The sequence below is a fragment of the Salmo salar genome, chromosome ssa05, assembly GCF_905237065.1.
Source record: "Salmo salar chromosome ssa05, Ssal_v3.1, whole genome shotgun sequence".
NCBI classification, from domain to species: Eukaryota; Metazoa; Chordata; class Actinopteri; order Salmoniformes; family Salmonidae; genus Salmo; species Salmo salar.
In genome coordinates, this window is record NC_059446.1 from 27,942,010 (window position 1) to 27,958,432 (window position 16,423).

A 16,423-nucleotide genomic window follows, 5' to 3' on the forward strand; every position below is an offset into this window, starting at 1 on the left:
GATGAAATAGTATGAATAAATTAATCAAAATAACATTTATAATGAAAACATGTCAATCATTATTTGAATATGTTGGTAACCCATTGTATAAAAGTTATAATGCCCTCAAAGCCGGTGTTTGGAGGATATATTGGTGACTTCGTCTTGGGCCTAACAATACCCGTGCCAATATATCCTTCAAACACCGGCTTCTCTGGCATTATCACTTAAACATATACTGTACATTCCGTTCTCAGCATCAACAGAACTCTCTCTATCCTCTATCTTGTTAAGTGTGTTCAGGTGTGATGGCTGAGCCCAGTAATTGGCCACACCTGATCTTGTTTCCTTTGAAATGGGGTCTGTTTAATAGACTAAAATGAACAGCTTTGTATGCAAAAAAAAACAACATTGCACGCTAGCTCCATCCTGGTGGCGCACTGGAATAATTCCATAGATAGAGAACAGAAAATTATAGGCACCCCAATGCTGGAACCAGCTTCCCCGTGAAGCTCGGACAGCAGAGTCCCTGCCAATTTTCCGAAAACATCTGAAACCCTGCCTCTTCAAAGAGTATCTTAAATTATCCCACAGCACCCCCCTTTTGTGTACTTTTTGTGAACTAACACTCGCACTTTACTTTTTTCCCCCTTACTAGGTCTGATTTGTTTACTACTTTATTGAAGAACATTGTACTTACTTTGATTGTGATTTGTGGTATTCCCACCTAGCTATCATAAAATTAATGCAGTAACTGTAAGTTGCTCTGGATAAGAGTGTGTGCTAAATGACAAATGGAGAACAGAAGATTATAGGTTCAAATCTCTCAGAGCGTTAATAAAACCTCACAGGAAAACTTTCAGGTAACGTTAACTATAGTAAAACGTTCTGAGAACCTCCCTGCAACCTAAACATTTACTTCCCAGAACAGGCAAAATGTTCACTTCCGTTCTCAGAACGTTTAAAAAACATTATGTTTTACCCGTTTTATGGCTTTGTTCCCAGAACCAACTGGAAACCAAAAACGTATGTTCCCACAACTTCCAAGGAACCAAATGTGCTAGCTGGACATACACCAGGAGAGCTGCAGCAACTGAACAGTTAACTTCCCGGGTAGTTTCCTTCACTAGGAAGTTTTACTTTTTGTATAGCACCTGTTGTGTCGTCAGTTCAGTTGGCAGTCTGCTTTTCCAAAAATCCAGACCTTGTTGTCTCACTTTTAGCGACAGTTTAGCTCCAGTCTCCAGCATAGTTTAGTTCCAGTCAACAGCCACCGAGCCAAGACCTCACCAAACAACTGGAGTTATGTGTGCTCTGCAATATCATCCACTGTACAAACTGTATCGAATTGCACTGCACTCTTGTGGTATCTGCGGTTAATGTGAAGTTTATTGTAATGCCTGCAAATCTGTGGATTGGACTTGCAGACGGCGGAGACTTTGGAAACTAATGAATGTCGCGCGCAGGCAACACTATCGCACTTCTCCTTGGACAAAAAGTTCAAGATTTAAGCATTTACGATTCATTTCACTCAATATATAAGTAATTTGGTGCCTTTGATGGAACTTTAAAGTGGATATGTAATTTAGTTCAAGCGCAGCAGTAACTTTCTAACTTCCAAGCCAATTTTCCATATACCCCACAGGTGCGCACTTGCATCGGAACCAGTTTGTCGTGCGAGACGGCCGTTGGTTTCAAAGTTATCCTTTTGTGGATATTACGGGATTTTTTTGACGTTTCATTTTTTTTCAAAGGACTCTGTATTTGGATGAGATTATGTCGATTTTACTCTGCGTTTATCCGCTACAAATGTGTCCAAAACAGCATTGTTGTCATCCAAACAACGTTTGTGCATGGTGATACTAAACGTCTCGTCAACAGTGTTTTGTAATCGCTGTCCGCCACTAATCCAAATGATCCTTCCATTGTTAATCCTGTTTGTATCGCTTCTCCAACAACATGGCTCAGAAACTGAATCAAGTCATGTCAGCAAATTCCAACAACCAAGTTTAAAGGAACACAACGGTAAGTTGCGTGTTTTTAATGTGTGTTTAGCTGTCACTTTTAACAGGGGTTGAGTTGGAAATAAAGGACAATTCTCACATATCCATTCCTGCTCGTACATAAACTTCCAGAACTCAAACCTACACCTCTTACAAAGCACATCTTGCTTGAGTTTAAACAGCAATGAATGAATACGTTTTATTCAGTTCAAACAGCATTATCCAGGATAGGAAGTGGATATTATTACCTTTACCTTTCAAGTGAGCCCGTGTGTGTTTAAGGGGGAAACCCCTCTGAAATGTAATGTCCCCTGAGAGAGGTTTTCTCTATGATTGTAAAAGGCTCCATTCATTCAATGGTAGTCATTCCAGGTGATGTAATTTGCTTATCCTCTGAACCCCACTGATTTAGACTGTCAAATAGTTTTTTGTTTTGTTGTTATTTCCCCTTTTAAAGTCAAATAAATATGGTGGTAAGACATACATAAATTGTAAGAGACTGTCCAATTAAATCATCTCTGCAAATTATTTATTCTTTCCAGCATGTCGAACTTGGAATCAAGCTGTTGTTGTGATTAGGTGTGTGTGTGTGCCTGTGTGCATGGATGTGCACACCTGTGCATAAATTCATAACTAACCTATGCTTTTGCATCCAGGTAATTATGCAGTTAATTTAACATTATTTGATGAAGCGTAAACTAGGCGGCTTATAGCAATGTACTCTTTCCATTCGTTTATTATATGTAAACTGTTTGCAGATTTTTGCTTTACACTAATACTGATTCCCTGTCTCAAACTTTGTTTATTCAATACTTACCAGCATCATTACCATATAATTATAGCGTCATTCAACAACAAAACATTTCTAATGCACAGCCCCCTCATGTTGTGGTAGTTCATATGTCACCCTATGTCTTACTTAAAACATTAAGCATTCTTCTTAAGAGTAAGATCACTTTATTGGTCAATTGCACATAAGGTCCAACCGAAATGTGACATTCGCTTTTAACCCATCCCCTCAGAAAGGCACATATACATACACATCCATATACAGGTTTTGGACTGGTGCAGTGGGCTGCCACACTGGGCACCCGAGGACCTGTTGTTGTGGGGGGTTAAGTGCCTTGCTCAAGGGCACAACGGCAGGCAATGGCATCTAGGATTTGATACCAGCAACCCTCTGGTTGACAGCTCACTTCCCGCCCCATTTTTCCCGTTAGACCCGGGATTCGAACTGCCAACCCTCCGCTAGGCTACCCTTCACCCCAAACACCTAATTTGCATATCTCATATTCCTGCATGCAGCTCCTCCATTGGCAAACAGGGGCCAGACATGTAATGAGAATAAAGGCCCTGGCTAACGGTAACCTTTGGCTCTGACGTGTGAGTGTTTCACCAGCGCTCCAGTGTGGTTGATTGCTGATGCTCGGCGACAATTTGATACTGAAAGCTAGCCCTATCTGGCATGTTTAGTGGTGGTTACTGGGAGAGTGACAGTCCTGGGAGAGTTGCAGTCACCCTACTATCAGTCTCAGCATGGTTGCTAGTGTGGTCCCTCTACTATCAGTCTCAGCATGGTTGCTAGTGTGGTCCCTCTACTATCAGTCTCAGCATGGTTGCTAGTGTGGTGCCTCTGCTATCAGTCTCAGCCTGGTTGCTAGTGTGGTCTCTCTACTATCAGTCTCAGCCTGGTTGCTAGTAGGGTCCCTCTACTATCAGTCTCAGCATGGTTGCTAGTGTGGTCACTCTACTATCAGTCTCAGCGTGGTTGCTAGTGCAGTCCCTGTACTACAGTAACTTTCTCCAAGGGAACTGTTGTTGTTGACCGTTGTTATGCAACCTGATACAAAGGCTTTAATCTTTATTACAGAAGATGGAGTCCTATTTGCTAGGTGTGTCAGGCAGTAACGATCGGCCATGACATTCTCATTCTGTTCCACTTGGCTCACATCTCCAGTGAGGCTCAGCCACTAATTAAACCACTTCACCTTGTATTGTTGCTTATTACACTTTGGGCTTCAGGTTGGATTGTTTATTGATGAATTAACATTTTGTTAATATGCTTAAATGTTTACAGTGTCTTTTACACGATCTTGCGGATGATAAGTGAGTGTTGGCATTGCATTTTCAGCCAAATGAAACTGCCTCAAAATCAAACTTCTGAAACTATTTTTCCAAAGATTCAAGAACCCAGCTGCAGATTTTAGTACGAGATGCAGATTACCTAGGGATAATCTAGTGTAGCCTCTTTCAGCACCAGTCCAGGAAGCCGAGGAACATGCAAGACATGCCAATGATTACAGGGGCTGCTGTTCTGAAACAGACAGATTAGGGGATTACGGGGGGTTAATAGGACTCACAGGCCAATGGAAATTTGCAGCTTTTCACGTATACATGGATATCTGGGGTAGAGGTCGACCGATTATGATTTTTCAATGCCGATACCGATTGTTGGAGGACCGGAAAAAGCCGGTACCGATTTAATCGCACGATTTTTATATATATATTTGTAATAATGACAATTACAACAATACACTTTTATTTTAACTGAATATAATACGTCAATAAAATCAATTTAGTCTCAAATAAATAATGAAACATGTTCAATTTGGTTTAAATAATGCAAAAACAAAGTGTTGGAGAAGAATGTAAAAGTGCAATATGTGTCATGTAAAAAAGCTAACGTTTAATTCCTTACTCAGAACATGAGAACATATGAAAGCTGGTGGTTCCTTTTAACATGAGTCTTCAATATTCCCAGGTAAGAAGTTTTAGGTTGTAGTTGTTATAGGACTATTTCTCTCTATTTCATATACCTATGACTATTGGATGTTCTAATAGGTACTTTAGTATTCCCAGCCTAATCTCGGGAGTTGATAGGCTTGAAGTCATAAACAGCGCAATGCTTGAGGCATTGCGAAGAGCTGCTGGCAAACGCAGGAAAGTGCTGTTTGAATGAATGCTTACGAGCCTGCTGCTGCCTACCACCGCTCAGTCAGACTGCTCTATCAAATCATAGACTTAATTATAATATAATAACACACAGAAATACGAGCCTCAGGTCATTAATATGGTCAAATCCAGAAACTATCATTTCGAAAACAACCGTTTATTCTTTCAGTGAAATACGGAACCGTTCCGTATTTTATATAACGGGTGGCATCCCTAAGTCTAAATATTGCTGTTACATTGCACAACCTTCAATGTTATGTCATAATTATGTAAAATTCTGGCAAATTAGTTCGCAATGAGCCAGGCTGCCCAAACTGTTGCATATACCCTGACTCTGCGTGCAATGAACGCAAGAGAAGTGACACAATTTCCCTAGATAATATTGCCTGCTAACATGAATTTCTTTTAGCTAAATATGCAGGTTTAAAAATATATACTTCTGTGTGTTGATTTTAAGAAAGGCATTGATGTTTATGGTTAGCTACATTCGTGCAACGATTGTGCTTTTTTCGCAAATGCGCTTTTGTTAAATCATCCACCGTTTGGCGAAGTTGGCTGTCTTTGTTAGGAAGAAATGGTCTTCACACAGTTCGCAACGTGCCAGGCGGCCCAAACTGCTGCATATACCCTGACTCTGTTGCACAGAACGCAAGAGAAGTGACACAATTCGCCTAGTTAAAAGAAAATCATGTTAGCAGGCAATATTAACTAAATATGCAGGTTTAAAAATATATACTTGTGTATTGATTTTAAGAAAGGCGTTGATGTTTAGGGTTAGGTACACATTGGTGCAATGACAGTGCTTTTTTCGCGAATACCCTTGTTAAATCACCCGTTTGGCAAAGTAGGCTGTGATTCAATGATAAATTAACAGACACCGCATCAATTATATGCAACGCAGGACAAGCTAGATAAACTAGTAATATCATCAACCATGTGTAGTTAACTAGTGATTATGTTAAGATTGATTGTTTTTTATAAGATATGTTTAGTGCTAGCTAGCACCTTACCTTGGCTCCTTGCTGCACTCGCATAACAAGTAGTCAGCCAGCCACGCAGTCTCCCCGTGGAGTGCAATGTAATCGGCCATAATCGGTGTCCAAAAATGCCGATTCGATTGCCGATTGTTATGAAAACTTGAAATCGGCACTAATTAATCGGCCATTCCGATTAATCGGTCGACCTCTAGTCTGGGGACACAGAAGTGCATTGTGCATTCAAAAGGTCCCAATACAAACAAACAAACAGACGATAAGGAACCAACATGCATAATGGTCTGTAGTATGTTAGGTCATTGCAGACCATGAATAGGACTTGTGATGTAGCTATACATGGAGGTGGAACTTTCGTATCATGCGTTGACGTCAATGGATAGTTGCATCAAACTTTAAGTTATTCTTGCAAATCTCAAGTCACTCTCTGGGCCTTATCTATCTGGAGATTTGACCAACTTTTTTTTAACTTAATGTACTGTGTAGTTCCATACAGAGACAAGCATAATTTCCTAAAATCAAACCCATAGCCTTGTGTGTGGTGTGGGATTTGTTGAAGTCAGCATATTGCATGTTTTGCTCTGTTTAGGAAGTAACACCTCTCCCTATCAGGCAATGATTACCCAATGTGTGCTGGACTCACTAGGGTGGTTTATATAGCTGTTAGCCCAGTCTGTTGACAGCTACCAGTTTGTCAGCTGGGATTCACGGTACCAGTCTGTTGTTGTGTTAAGTGGATCCCATAGTGGTTAAGTTTATATTTTATTTGAAATTACGGTATAGCTGTAAACTGGTGAAACAACACCAAAAGGATTTGGAATATCAAGTTATTCTTTAATACGGTTCAGATGTTTCTCTAAATAAGTTTCTCAGGGTGAACTAATGTACTGTAACAATGTACAGTTAGGTACTCGCACTAAGGTAGTCGGCCTACACCGGCAACAAAAAAATGCCTAAAAGTAAAATGGGTAGTTTTTTACACACTTGTAAGGACATTGCAACACAAATAGACCAGAAAATATACTGACCACACAAGAGCCTTTCCTCACTGAGACACCAAACACAGTCAGTCTCTCCACAAGCAGTCCATGTAGACTTGTTCCCCTCTCACCACCTCAGAGTCTCAAGTGAGGACTAACAGTAGATAAGTGTCTATGTTTTTGCTGTCAGCACAACTTGAACGTCGGAGAACTGTATTTGGCAGGCGAGCATGCCACCGCCTGCCTGCTGTTTGTCATTTTGGGCAGCGAGTGTACATTCTCCCCAAGCAGGAGGGAGTTTCTCAAGGGAACTGGGTCACAGGTTTTTAAGCTCTGCATTGGCAGAGAAAAGCCTCTCCAGGCAGGCGGTGGCTTCTCTCTCACTTGCAGTATCAACATTACCCCCAGGTACTTTGTAAGGACCGATTGTTTTCAGCAGAATCAATGTCCTCTTCAGGTCAGCATCCTGAGAGTCTTTTTTTCAAGGACACAACTAAAAAAAATCTTGACATTCTCATTGATATGTCTCTGTGGGGAGGGTCACCCATCGAGCCACAGTTCTGTAACGGTACATGCCTTTTCTTTTTGTATCACAATACATTCCCTTCTTGTCCTTTTTAAAGAGTAAGTGAGGAGTAGTCTTTCTATACTATATGGATAGGGAACATTAGTGTCCTCAACTTAATCTACCAGTCAAGGCCTTACAGACCCAAACTATAGCCAGCATGCTGAGTGTCAATGCCAGTTATGGATTCATGCAAATTATAAATAGCAGTGTCATGTTCGTAATACAGTTTTAGATCTTCAATTTGGACAATTTCATTGTAACTTTTTGCATTTTTACACCTGTGAACCAGTGACTTAATTACTGTCGGGACACAAAGCCAACCAATCCTAGACCAGGAACATGGACATGAAAACCTATTGCTCCATTGTAAGAGACTTTCCTTATTTCCTGCAAAATGAAATGCCTCATTGAAACTTAAATTCAAGAGAGATTCTTAGATAGCAGTAGAATTTAATGAATGTTATCAGCTGCCTTTGAACAATTGCTACAGCACATCCAATATAGCAAGTGTTTCTTTATCTATTCCTTCTTTGAATTAGGCCTAGAGCTGAAAATCTATTCGGTTTGGAGCCGACCACCGAGTCCAAGCACCACGTTTCCCAGAGGAGACAAAAATATCAGGAGCACATAAATTTGGTCATATAAACACGCCACTGTAAATAGCCCAACGCTAACATTGACATTTTTGAGAGAGAAGAAAGTCTGCCCGGTGCAGTCTAGACATGAAGGGTGGAGTATGTCTGCCTCAAGTCAGGATAACCTGTCAGCGCAAATACCTGTCATCTCCTGCTGGGCAGCATCTTTTCCTCAAGCCTCTTGTTTCTCAGCTGCACTTCTGCCAGTGGTTTATGTGCTCATTGCACACTTGAAATAATCAATTTGGCATTTTCAAAAACATTGACCTTACTCGGGTCATTGAGGTGAAATTGGCTACATGTAACTATTGTGTCATTACATGAAACATTGCATAGGCCGACATTTCCTTGGAAAATGTCTTCAGGAGAAAGCATTTCTGAAACGACTGCACGAGAGAATTAAATATGGCGTGTAAATATTACTGTTGACATAATCAGTGCATTACTGTTGGGTAATTAGGGCATTTTTCTTGCGGGGGCTTCCTCTCAATGTAGCTCATATTGACGTTTCCAAACTTATTACATTTGGGTTACCTGTAACTGTGTTTAAGGATTAGTACGCAGGTTGACATTTATTGAGATGACTAATGTACTAGAGGCAGCTCTGCAGAGTGGTCACTAGCTGGTACAGCCACAAAGTCATAAAATCTGATTTGAACCCTAACCTTAAACCCTAACCTTAACCACACTGTTAACCCCAATGTCTAAACCTAACCTTAAATTAAGACCGAAAGCTAATTTTAGTTTTCATGAATTTTAATGATATAGCCAATTTTGACTTTGGAGCTGGCCGATCTAGCGGAAACCGTGCAGTTCTGCCTCCAGGGCAAGACCCATGACAATAAACGTCAACCTGCGATTAGTACATCGCTGGAACAGCCCTGCACTAACATAGACTTAAGCTGTCTGTGGGGGATATTAGCTGTTTTGAAAGCAAACTGAATTCCATTGGACTTACAATTTTGGCAGAGGGTAGATGTGATGAGTTGACCTTGGTTACCATCTCTGGAGGGTATGTCTACATAGTTTGGCAGATGTCATCGACCCCTGTCAGAGAACTATTTGAAAGTGTCCTGTTCCATCTCCTCTTCACTGCGTGGGGCTCAGCCGTCACCTTGCGATTGATTGACAAGGAGCATGACCCCGGACAAGTACTGAAAAGTTGTGCAGCTGTGGCTTGTAATATACAGATGGATTTTTCTTTTATTGAACCTTTTATTTAACTAGGCAAGTCAGTTAAGAACAAATTCTTATTTACAATGACGGCCTAACAAATGGCAAAAGGCCTCCTGTGGATATGGGGGAATGGAATTAAAAAGAAATTAAATCAAAATATAGGACAAAACACACATCACGACAAGAGAGACAACCCTACATAAAGAGAGACCTAATACGACAACATAGCATGGCAGCAACACATGACAACACAGCATGGTAGCCAATATTTGTTGTTGATTCTGTGCTTGCATGTTGCAGAGAAGGGAACAACGTTTTATTGCTTTGGTAGGAGATCACAGCTGGTTAGTGAGGGACTGGTCGGTGGTCGCTATGCTAAATGTTCACAGAACATGAATTACTCAGATGTGACATGTAAACACATGTTTTGTTTCAATCATTGACCAGGCAGCAAACCAGACTACTGTATTCACAAATGACCATTCTTATAAATTATTATAAACTCCAATTGTGACCATGGATTTCCTGAAGAAATCTATGATTGTTTTACAAGCGTGACTTCAATATATGCCTCAAGCATCCCACAAGCACCAAAAAATAACAATGTAGCCTCACTTTTTGTATGATTCAGGGTGGCAGGACTGAGATGAAAGACACTCATTGGTAGGAAATTTGCTACTGACCCAGCAATTTGGTACAAATCCCTCTGTTCCACCCGCATGTTCTTCTCCATTGTAACAATCTGAAGGTGCCACTATGTTTGAAACACAGCAAACAAAGTCCTCTCCTCACAGTTATTGGATATGCTGTACATTTTTTTAGGCAATTATTATCTCAACTGAGCTAATTTCTAAGGTAATTCTGAGAGATAGTGATGCATGATCTGCTACGCATGAATTATGATATCAGAGCAAGATCAACTTCTCGCTGCAGGTTGAGATGTGAAGTCTGAACATGGAAAATAAGTATTAGCCCTTTATTCCGTCCACTGTCTCTTATAGGGTCACGTATAGAGCTTATATTGTCACGTCCTGACCAGTATAGGGGTTATTTGTGATTAGTTTGGTCAGGACATGGCAGAGGGTATTTGTTTTATGTGGTTCGGGGTGGTGGTTTGTTTAGAAGGGTGTTTGATTTATTATTTCCGGGTTTTGGGTTATGTTCTATGTTTTTGTATTTCTATGTTCTTTCTAGTTTAGTATTTTTTATGTTAGGTAATTGGGTGTTGGACTCTCAATTGAAGGCAGGTGTTTGTAGTTGCCTTTGATTGAGAGTCCTATATATAGGGATGTGTTTTGTTTGTTAATTGTGGGTAGTTGTCTTTAGCACTGCTGTTAAGTGTATAGCCTGCTAAACTGCTTCCTGTCGTCGTCGTTTCTTTGTTTATTGTTTTTCCGTGTTCACAGTCTTTATTTAAAATAAATATTAAGATGAGCACACAACCTGCTGCGCCTTGGTCCTCTCTACCCGAAGACAGACGTTACATATATACTGATAAGAGTTTTACAGGAGCCCCTTATCAATTGTTCTCACATGCCTGGCCTCATATAGCTAGAGTGAGTGAGTGAGGTGAGGTGAGTGAGGTGAGGTGAGTGAGGTGAGGTGAGTGAGGTGAGGTGGGTGAGTGGTGAGGTGGGTGAGTGAGGTGGGTGAGTGAGGTGAGTGAGTGGGGGAGCTTAATGCTGTTCAAAATTATGATTAATCTTGCATAGTTCCACACCATTTTCAATGACTTAGCTTTGGGTCCATGCGAGGTTCCTATGACACACCTTGAAGTCTAGAGGTAGGTACAATGAGTGCACATAATATGGTTCATATTTTGTTTCTGTCTTGCTTGCTCTCAGTTCCACTTATTTAAGCTATACTATAATTCAAGTGGATCTATAGAAATCAAATCCTGACTCTTTCTGCTTTGGGTGTCATCTGAACTGAGTGAGAAAAATCGAGAAACCATTAACCTAAGACCAGAAATATGCCAGCCATAATACATTTGTAGGAAAAGTAAAAAAGCACCTGTCCCAGTAATCACGGGTTCACCAGTGTCCTGAGTAGCTGGATTATATCGCCTTGCACATGGTGGGATTTGATATATGACAGTATGCCACTAGCATACGGAGTCCGTAACCCAATCACACATACTATTTGGAGAATGCATGGCTTTTCCCAAAGCACAAATAGGTTTTCAGTACGCTACACATATGCTGCCCCTTGCAGTACCCACACTAGCTCCCCTGGGAGGGGTATCCATTTCCCAGAGCCCAAATGGAATGAAATGCACAGTGGGCTGTTAGCTAGCTCTTCGGTAAGACTCACTGTAATGATTTGAGCAACTGTGTTCTGGAGATACGTGTGGTGCACGGTGTAGATGGCCTGTCAATGTATTCGGGAATCTCTTTTTTTGATGAAGGCACATTGATTTAGCAGACTGATTGTAATGGAGCAAGGGTAGGTCTGTCTCATTGGCGGCCATGACTGTCTGACAATGCAGAATGACATTATCAGATATAAAAAAGCTTAATATTGTCTCAGGCTTTTCACTCCCAATCCTATTAACGCAAGGAGGGTGTAAATCATGAGGTGATACATTTGGAAACATTAGCAACGGGCTATCATCCCTTTGGCAACAGTCCGTGCTAGTGCTAACACATGCATAGCTACTGATAATACAGTCAGGGTGGGAAAAGGACAAACCGAAAACAAGGTAAAGATTGAGCTACAGCAGCACCTGAAGGGAGGTCGAATTTATCAACCAATCTCTATCTGAATCAATTGCAGTCTGGCGACAGGTCCTCCGGTTATCAGTAAAGGTGCGAGACCCTTTTTAATTTTTTTCCCAACGGCAAGCCAAACATCTGCTCAGCTGTTTCTCATAGATGACAGAATTAAAATAACCCAGGAGCCCTGCTGGCTATTGAGATGCCATTGACAAGCCCAATCTATCATGTGTCACCCCATTTGTCAAACTCCATCTTTCATTCTATTCAGCTTGACGGGACAAAGTTTGTTCTACAATTTGTCTCCCCTCCCACCTGTTGACAGGCCTTAGGTCATCGAGTTGGCTTGTATCTGGCACAGATTGGAGATCAGATGGTGTCAATGGATTTTTATAGGCCCAGTAATGAGTCAGATACTATGTACATAGTGATGGTAAATAATATACTGTGGTCCTGGGGTACCAACATAACAATCATAACCCTAAGATACTGTACCACAATAATTGGTAAAAAGTGGGCCAAGTAATAACTTTTCATCTTATATCACTTGAAACCATGTCAGTACAGTGACGTGAGTGTGAAGATACTAGACACATGCATGTTACCTTAGCAAGAGAAGAGTATCTTGGGTAATGTCATGGTGTGGAGCTGTGAAAATAATCGTACGAGGCTCTGCTTGTTTTCTCAATATCTCACAGAGATAAAGTGTGACAGGAGGAGCTAAATTCAAACGCCTCAAGATATACTTTTTGACATTTTCAAGGTGTGACATTGTTATGATGGATGTTGTTTTGCAATCATTTCCTAAAATGCATTTGTAATCTACTTCTGTGATTTCTTAATCTCACTAAACTAACTTCCTCAAAATGATGAATGACTAATCAAGAGGAATCTTTCATCTTGAGTGCACTCATACAGTTCAAGCATCTAGAGGAACTGTAGGGCAGTCAGGGTGTGTCAGAAATGTGCTGTAGATACAACACGTCAACACCTCACACCTGTGAAAAAAATCTTACCTTCCAGTGTATAAAAAAGGCAAACAAAAGGAGAAAGGTGGTATTAGCACAAACCTGACATCATTAAAGACCTGACATCATTGTTAAAGACCTGACATCATTAAAGACCTGACTGCACTGTTGGTTAAGGGCCTGTAAGTAAGAATGTTGTATTCGGCACATGTGACAAATAACGTTTGATTTGACATGGTTAAATAACAAATTATGAGGAATAATAGTGGGTTTAAAAAAGGAAAAAAGTACTTCAGTCAATCGAAGTAATTACATAATATCTGCCCTTTAAACTTCCTTTAAATTATAGTGCCCTATGGGTGTCTCAGTAGTCCTCTCCTTGAGGCTTCCTTTCCTTGTCTCTACTGCAATGATGGGGTGGCAGGTAGCCTAGTGGTTAGAGCGTTGGGCCAGTAACCGAAAGGTTGCTGGATTGAATCTCTGAGCTGACAAGGTAAAAATCTGTCGTTCTGCAGTTAACCCACTGTTCCCCGGTAGGCCGTCATTGTAAATAAGTATTTGTTCTTAACTGACTTGCCTAGTTAAAGAGCTACAGCAGGCATCCTCCATATTATTTCACTTCCAGAGTTTTTAGGTTTGAACAGCTGAAGTCGATGACAGGAAGAGAAGTAGCAACATCAGAACTTTGAGACATGCCCTTTGTCCCCTTCACCCTGAAGCAATTGCTACTGTACCTTTTTTTAAAACCAGCCATCTGCATGTGTGGAGTCATTTAGAGGTCATAGTTGGGCTCCTCCCATCTCTAGACATCTCTTGCTCCCCATCTATCTTCTGAGCTCGTGCTGCTAGGTGACCTAAACTGGGACATGCTTAACACCCCGGCCATCCTACAATCTAAGCTTGATGCCCTCAACCTCACACAACTTATCAATGAACCTACCAGATATAACCCCAAATCCGTAAACACGGGCACCCTCATAGATATCATCCTAACTAACTCGCTCTCCAAATACACCTCTGCTGTTTTCAACCAAGATCTCAGTGATCATTGCCTGCATCCGTAATGGGTCTGCGATCAAACGACCACCCCTCATCACTGTCAAATGCTCCCTAAAACCTTCTGCGAGCAGGCCTTTCTAATCGAACTGGCCGGGGTATCCTGGAATGACATTGACCTCATCCCGACAGTAGAGGATGCCTGGTTATTCTTTAAAAGTGCCTTCCTCACCATCTTAAATAGGCATGCCCCATTCAAAAAATGTAGAACCAGGAATAGATATAGCCCTTGGTTCACTCCAGACTTGTCTGCCCTTGACCAGCACAAAAACATCCTGTGGAGTTCTGCATTAGCATCGAATAGCCCCCGTGATATGCAACTTTTCAGGGAAGTTAGGAACCAATATACACAGGCAGTTAGGAAAGCTAAGGCTAGCTTTTTTAAACAGAAATTTGCATCCTGCGGTACAAACTCAAAAAAGTTCTGGGACACTGTAAAGTCCATGGAGAATAAGAGCACCTCCTCCCAGCTACCCACTGCTCTGAGGCTAGGAAACACTGTTACAACCGATAAATCCACTATATTTGAGCATTTCAATAAGCATTTCTCTACGGCTGGCCATGCTTTCCACCTGGCTACCCCTACCCCGGTCAACTGCCCGGCACCCTCCACAGCAACCCGCCCAAGCCCCCACCATTTCTCCTTCACCCATATCCAGATAGCTGATGTTCTGAAAGAGCTGCAAAATCTGGACCCCTACAAATCAGCCGGGCTAGACAATCTGGACCCTCTCTTTCTAAAATGATCTGCCGACATTGTTGCAACCCCTATTACTAGCCTGTTCAACCTCTCTTTCGTATCGTCTGAGATTCCCAAAGATTGGAAAGCTGCCGCGGTCATCCTCCTCTTCAAAGGGGGAGACACTCTAGACGCAAACTGCTACAGACCTATATCTATCCTACCCTGCATCTCTAAGGTCTTCGAAAGCCAAGTTAAAAAACAGATTACCGACCATTTGGAATCACACCGTACCTTCTCCGCTATGCAATCTGGTCTCAGAGCCGGTCATGGGTGCACCTCAGCCACGCACAAGGTCATTAACGATATCATAACCGCCATCGATAAGAGACATTACTGTGCAGCTGTATTCATCGACCTGGCCAAGGCTTTCGACTCTGTCAATCACCACATTCTTATCGGCAGACTCAACAGCCTTGGTTTCTCAAATGATTGCCTCGCCTGGTTCACCAACTACTTCTAAATCTAGAATCGGCTTCCTATTTTGCAACAAAGCATCCTTCACTCATGCTGCCAAACATACCCTCGTAAAACTGACCATCCTACCGATCCTCGACTTCGGCGATGTCATCTATAAAATAGCCTCCAACACTCTACTCAACAAACTGGATGCAGTCTATCACAGTGCCATCCGTTTTGTCACCAAAGCCCCATACACTACCCACCACTGCGACCTATACGCTCTCGTTGGCTGGCCCTCGCTTCATACTCGTCGCCAAACCCACTGGCTACAGGTTATCTACAAGTCTCTGCTAGGTAAAGCCCCGCCTCATCTCAGCTCGCTGGTCACCATAGCAGCACCCACTCGTAGCACGCGCTCCAGCAGGGATATCTCACTGGTCACCCCCAAAGCCAATTCCTCCTTTGGTCGCCTTTCCTTCCAGTTCTCTGCTGCCACTGACTGGAACGAACTGCAAAAATCACTGAAGCTGGAGATTCCCATCTCCCTGACCAGCTGTCAGAGCAGCTTACAGATCACTGCACCTGTTCATAGCCCATCTGTATACAGCCCATCTATCTACCTCATCCCCATACTGTATGTATTTATTTATTTATTTATTTTGCTCCTTTTGCACCCCAGTATCTCTACTTGCACATCCATCTTTTGCACATCTACCATTCCAGTGTTTAATTGCCATATTGTAATTACTTCACCACCATGGCCTATTTATTGCCTTAATTCCCTTATTTTACCTAATTTGCACTCATTGTATAAAGACTTTTTGTTATCTTTGTTCTACTGTTTTATTGACTGTATGTTCTGTTCATTCCATGTGTAACTCTGTGTTGTATGTGTCGAACTGCTATGCTTTATCTTGGCCAGGTTGCAGTTGCAAATGAGAACTTGTTCTCAACTAGCCTACCTGGTTAAATAAAGGTGGAAAAAATAATGAAAAAACATAACTGCAGTTTCTTCTCATAAGAGTCACAATGCTTACCAAGATGGAAATTTGCATTTTTAAGACTGCATTTGAATTTAAGTGTGATTTTGAGCAAACCTCTGTTTCTCAGGCATCCATCTAGAAGGAAATTAGACAGTCATTTTTTCTGTAAGTGCATTCGTACATGAATATTCATGATCTCTAAAGATAAAATCAAAGCTTTTAGTACATGCTTCTGCAATTATAATTCCGCTTTTGTATTATCTTTCTCTAACATTT

At 41.5% G+C, this 16,423-nt stretch overlaps 1 protein-coding gene across 2 annotated transcripts in view; it reads left to right on the forward strand.

The window, feature by feature from the left end:
• Positions 1 to 1,095: 1,095 nt before the first annotated feature.
• LOC106604525 (platelet-derived growth factor C) overlaps positions 1,096 to 16,423 on the forward strand; it is a 65,411-nt gene continuing 50,083 nt past the window's right edge. For both annotated transcript variants that reach the window (XM_014199211.2, XM_014199212.2), the window contains exon 1: positions 1,096 to 2,004. In XM_014199211.2, the coding sequence (XP_014054686.1) occupies positions 1,833 to 2,004 (172 nt within the window). In that variant the 5' untranslated portion in view covers positions 1,096 to 1,832. The remainder of the gene's footprint in view (positions 2,005 to 16,423) is intronic.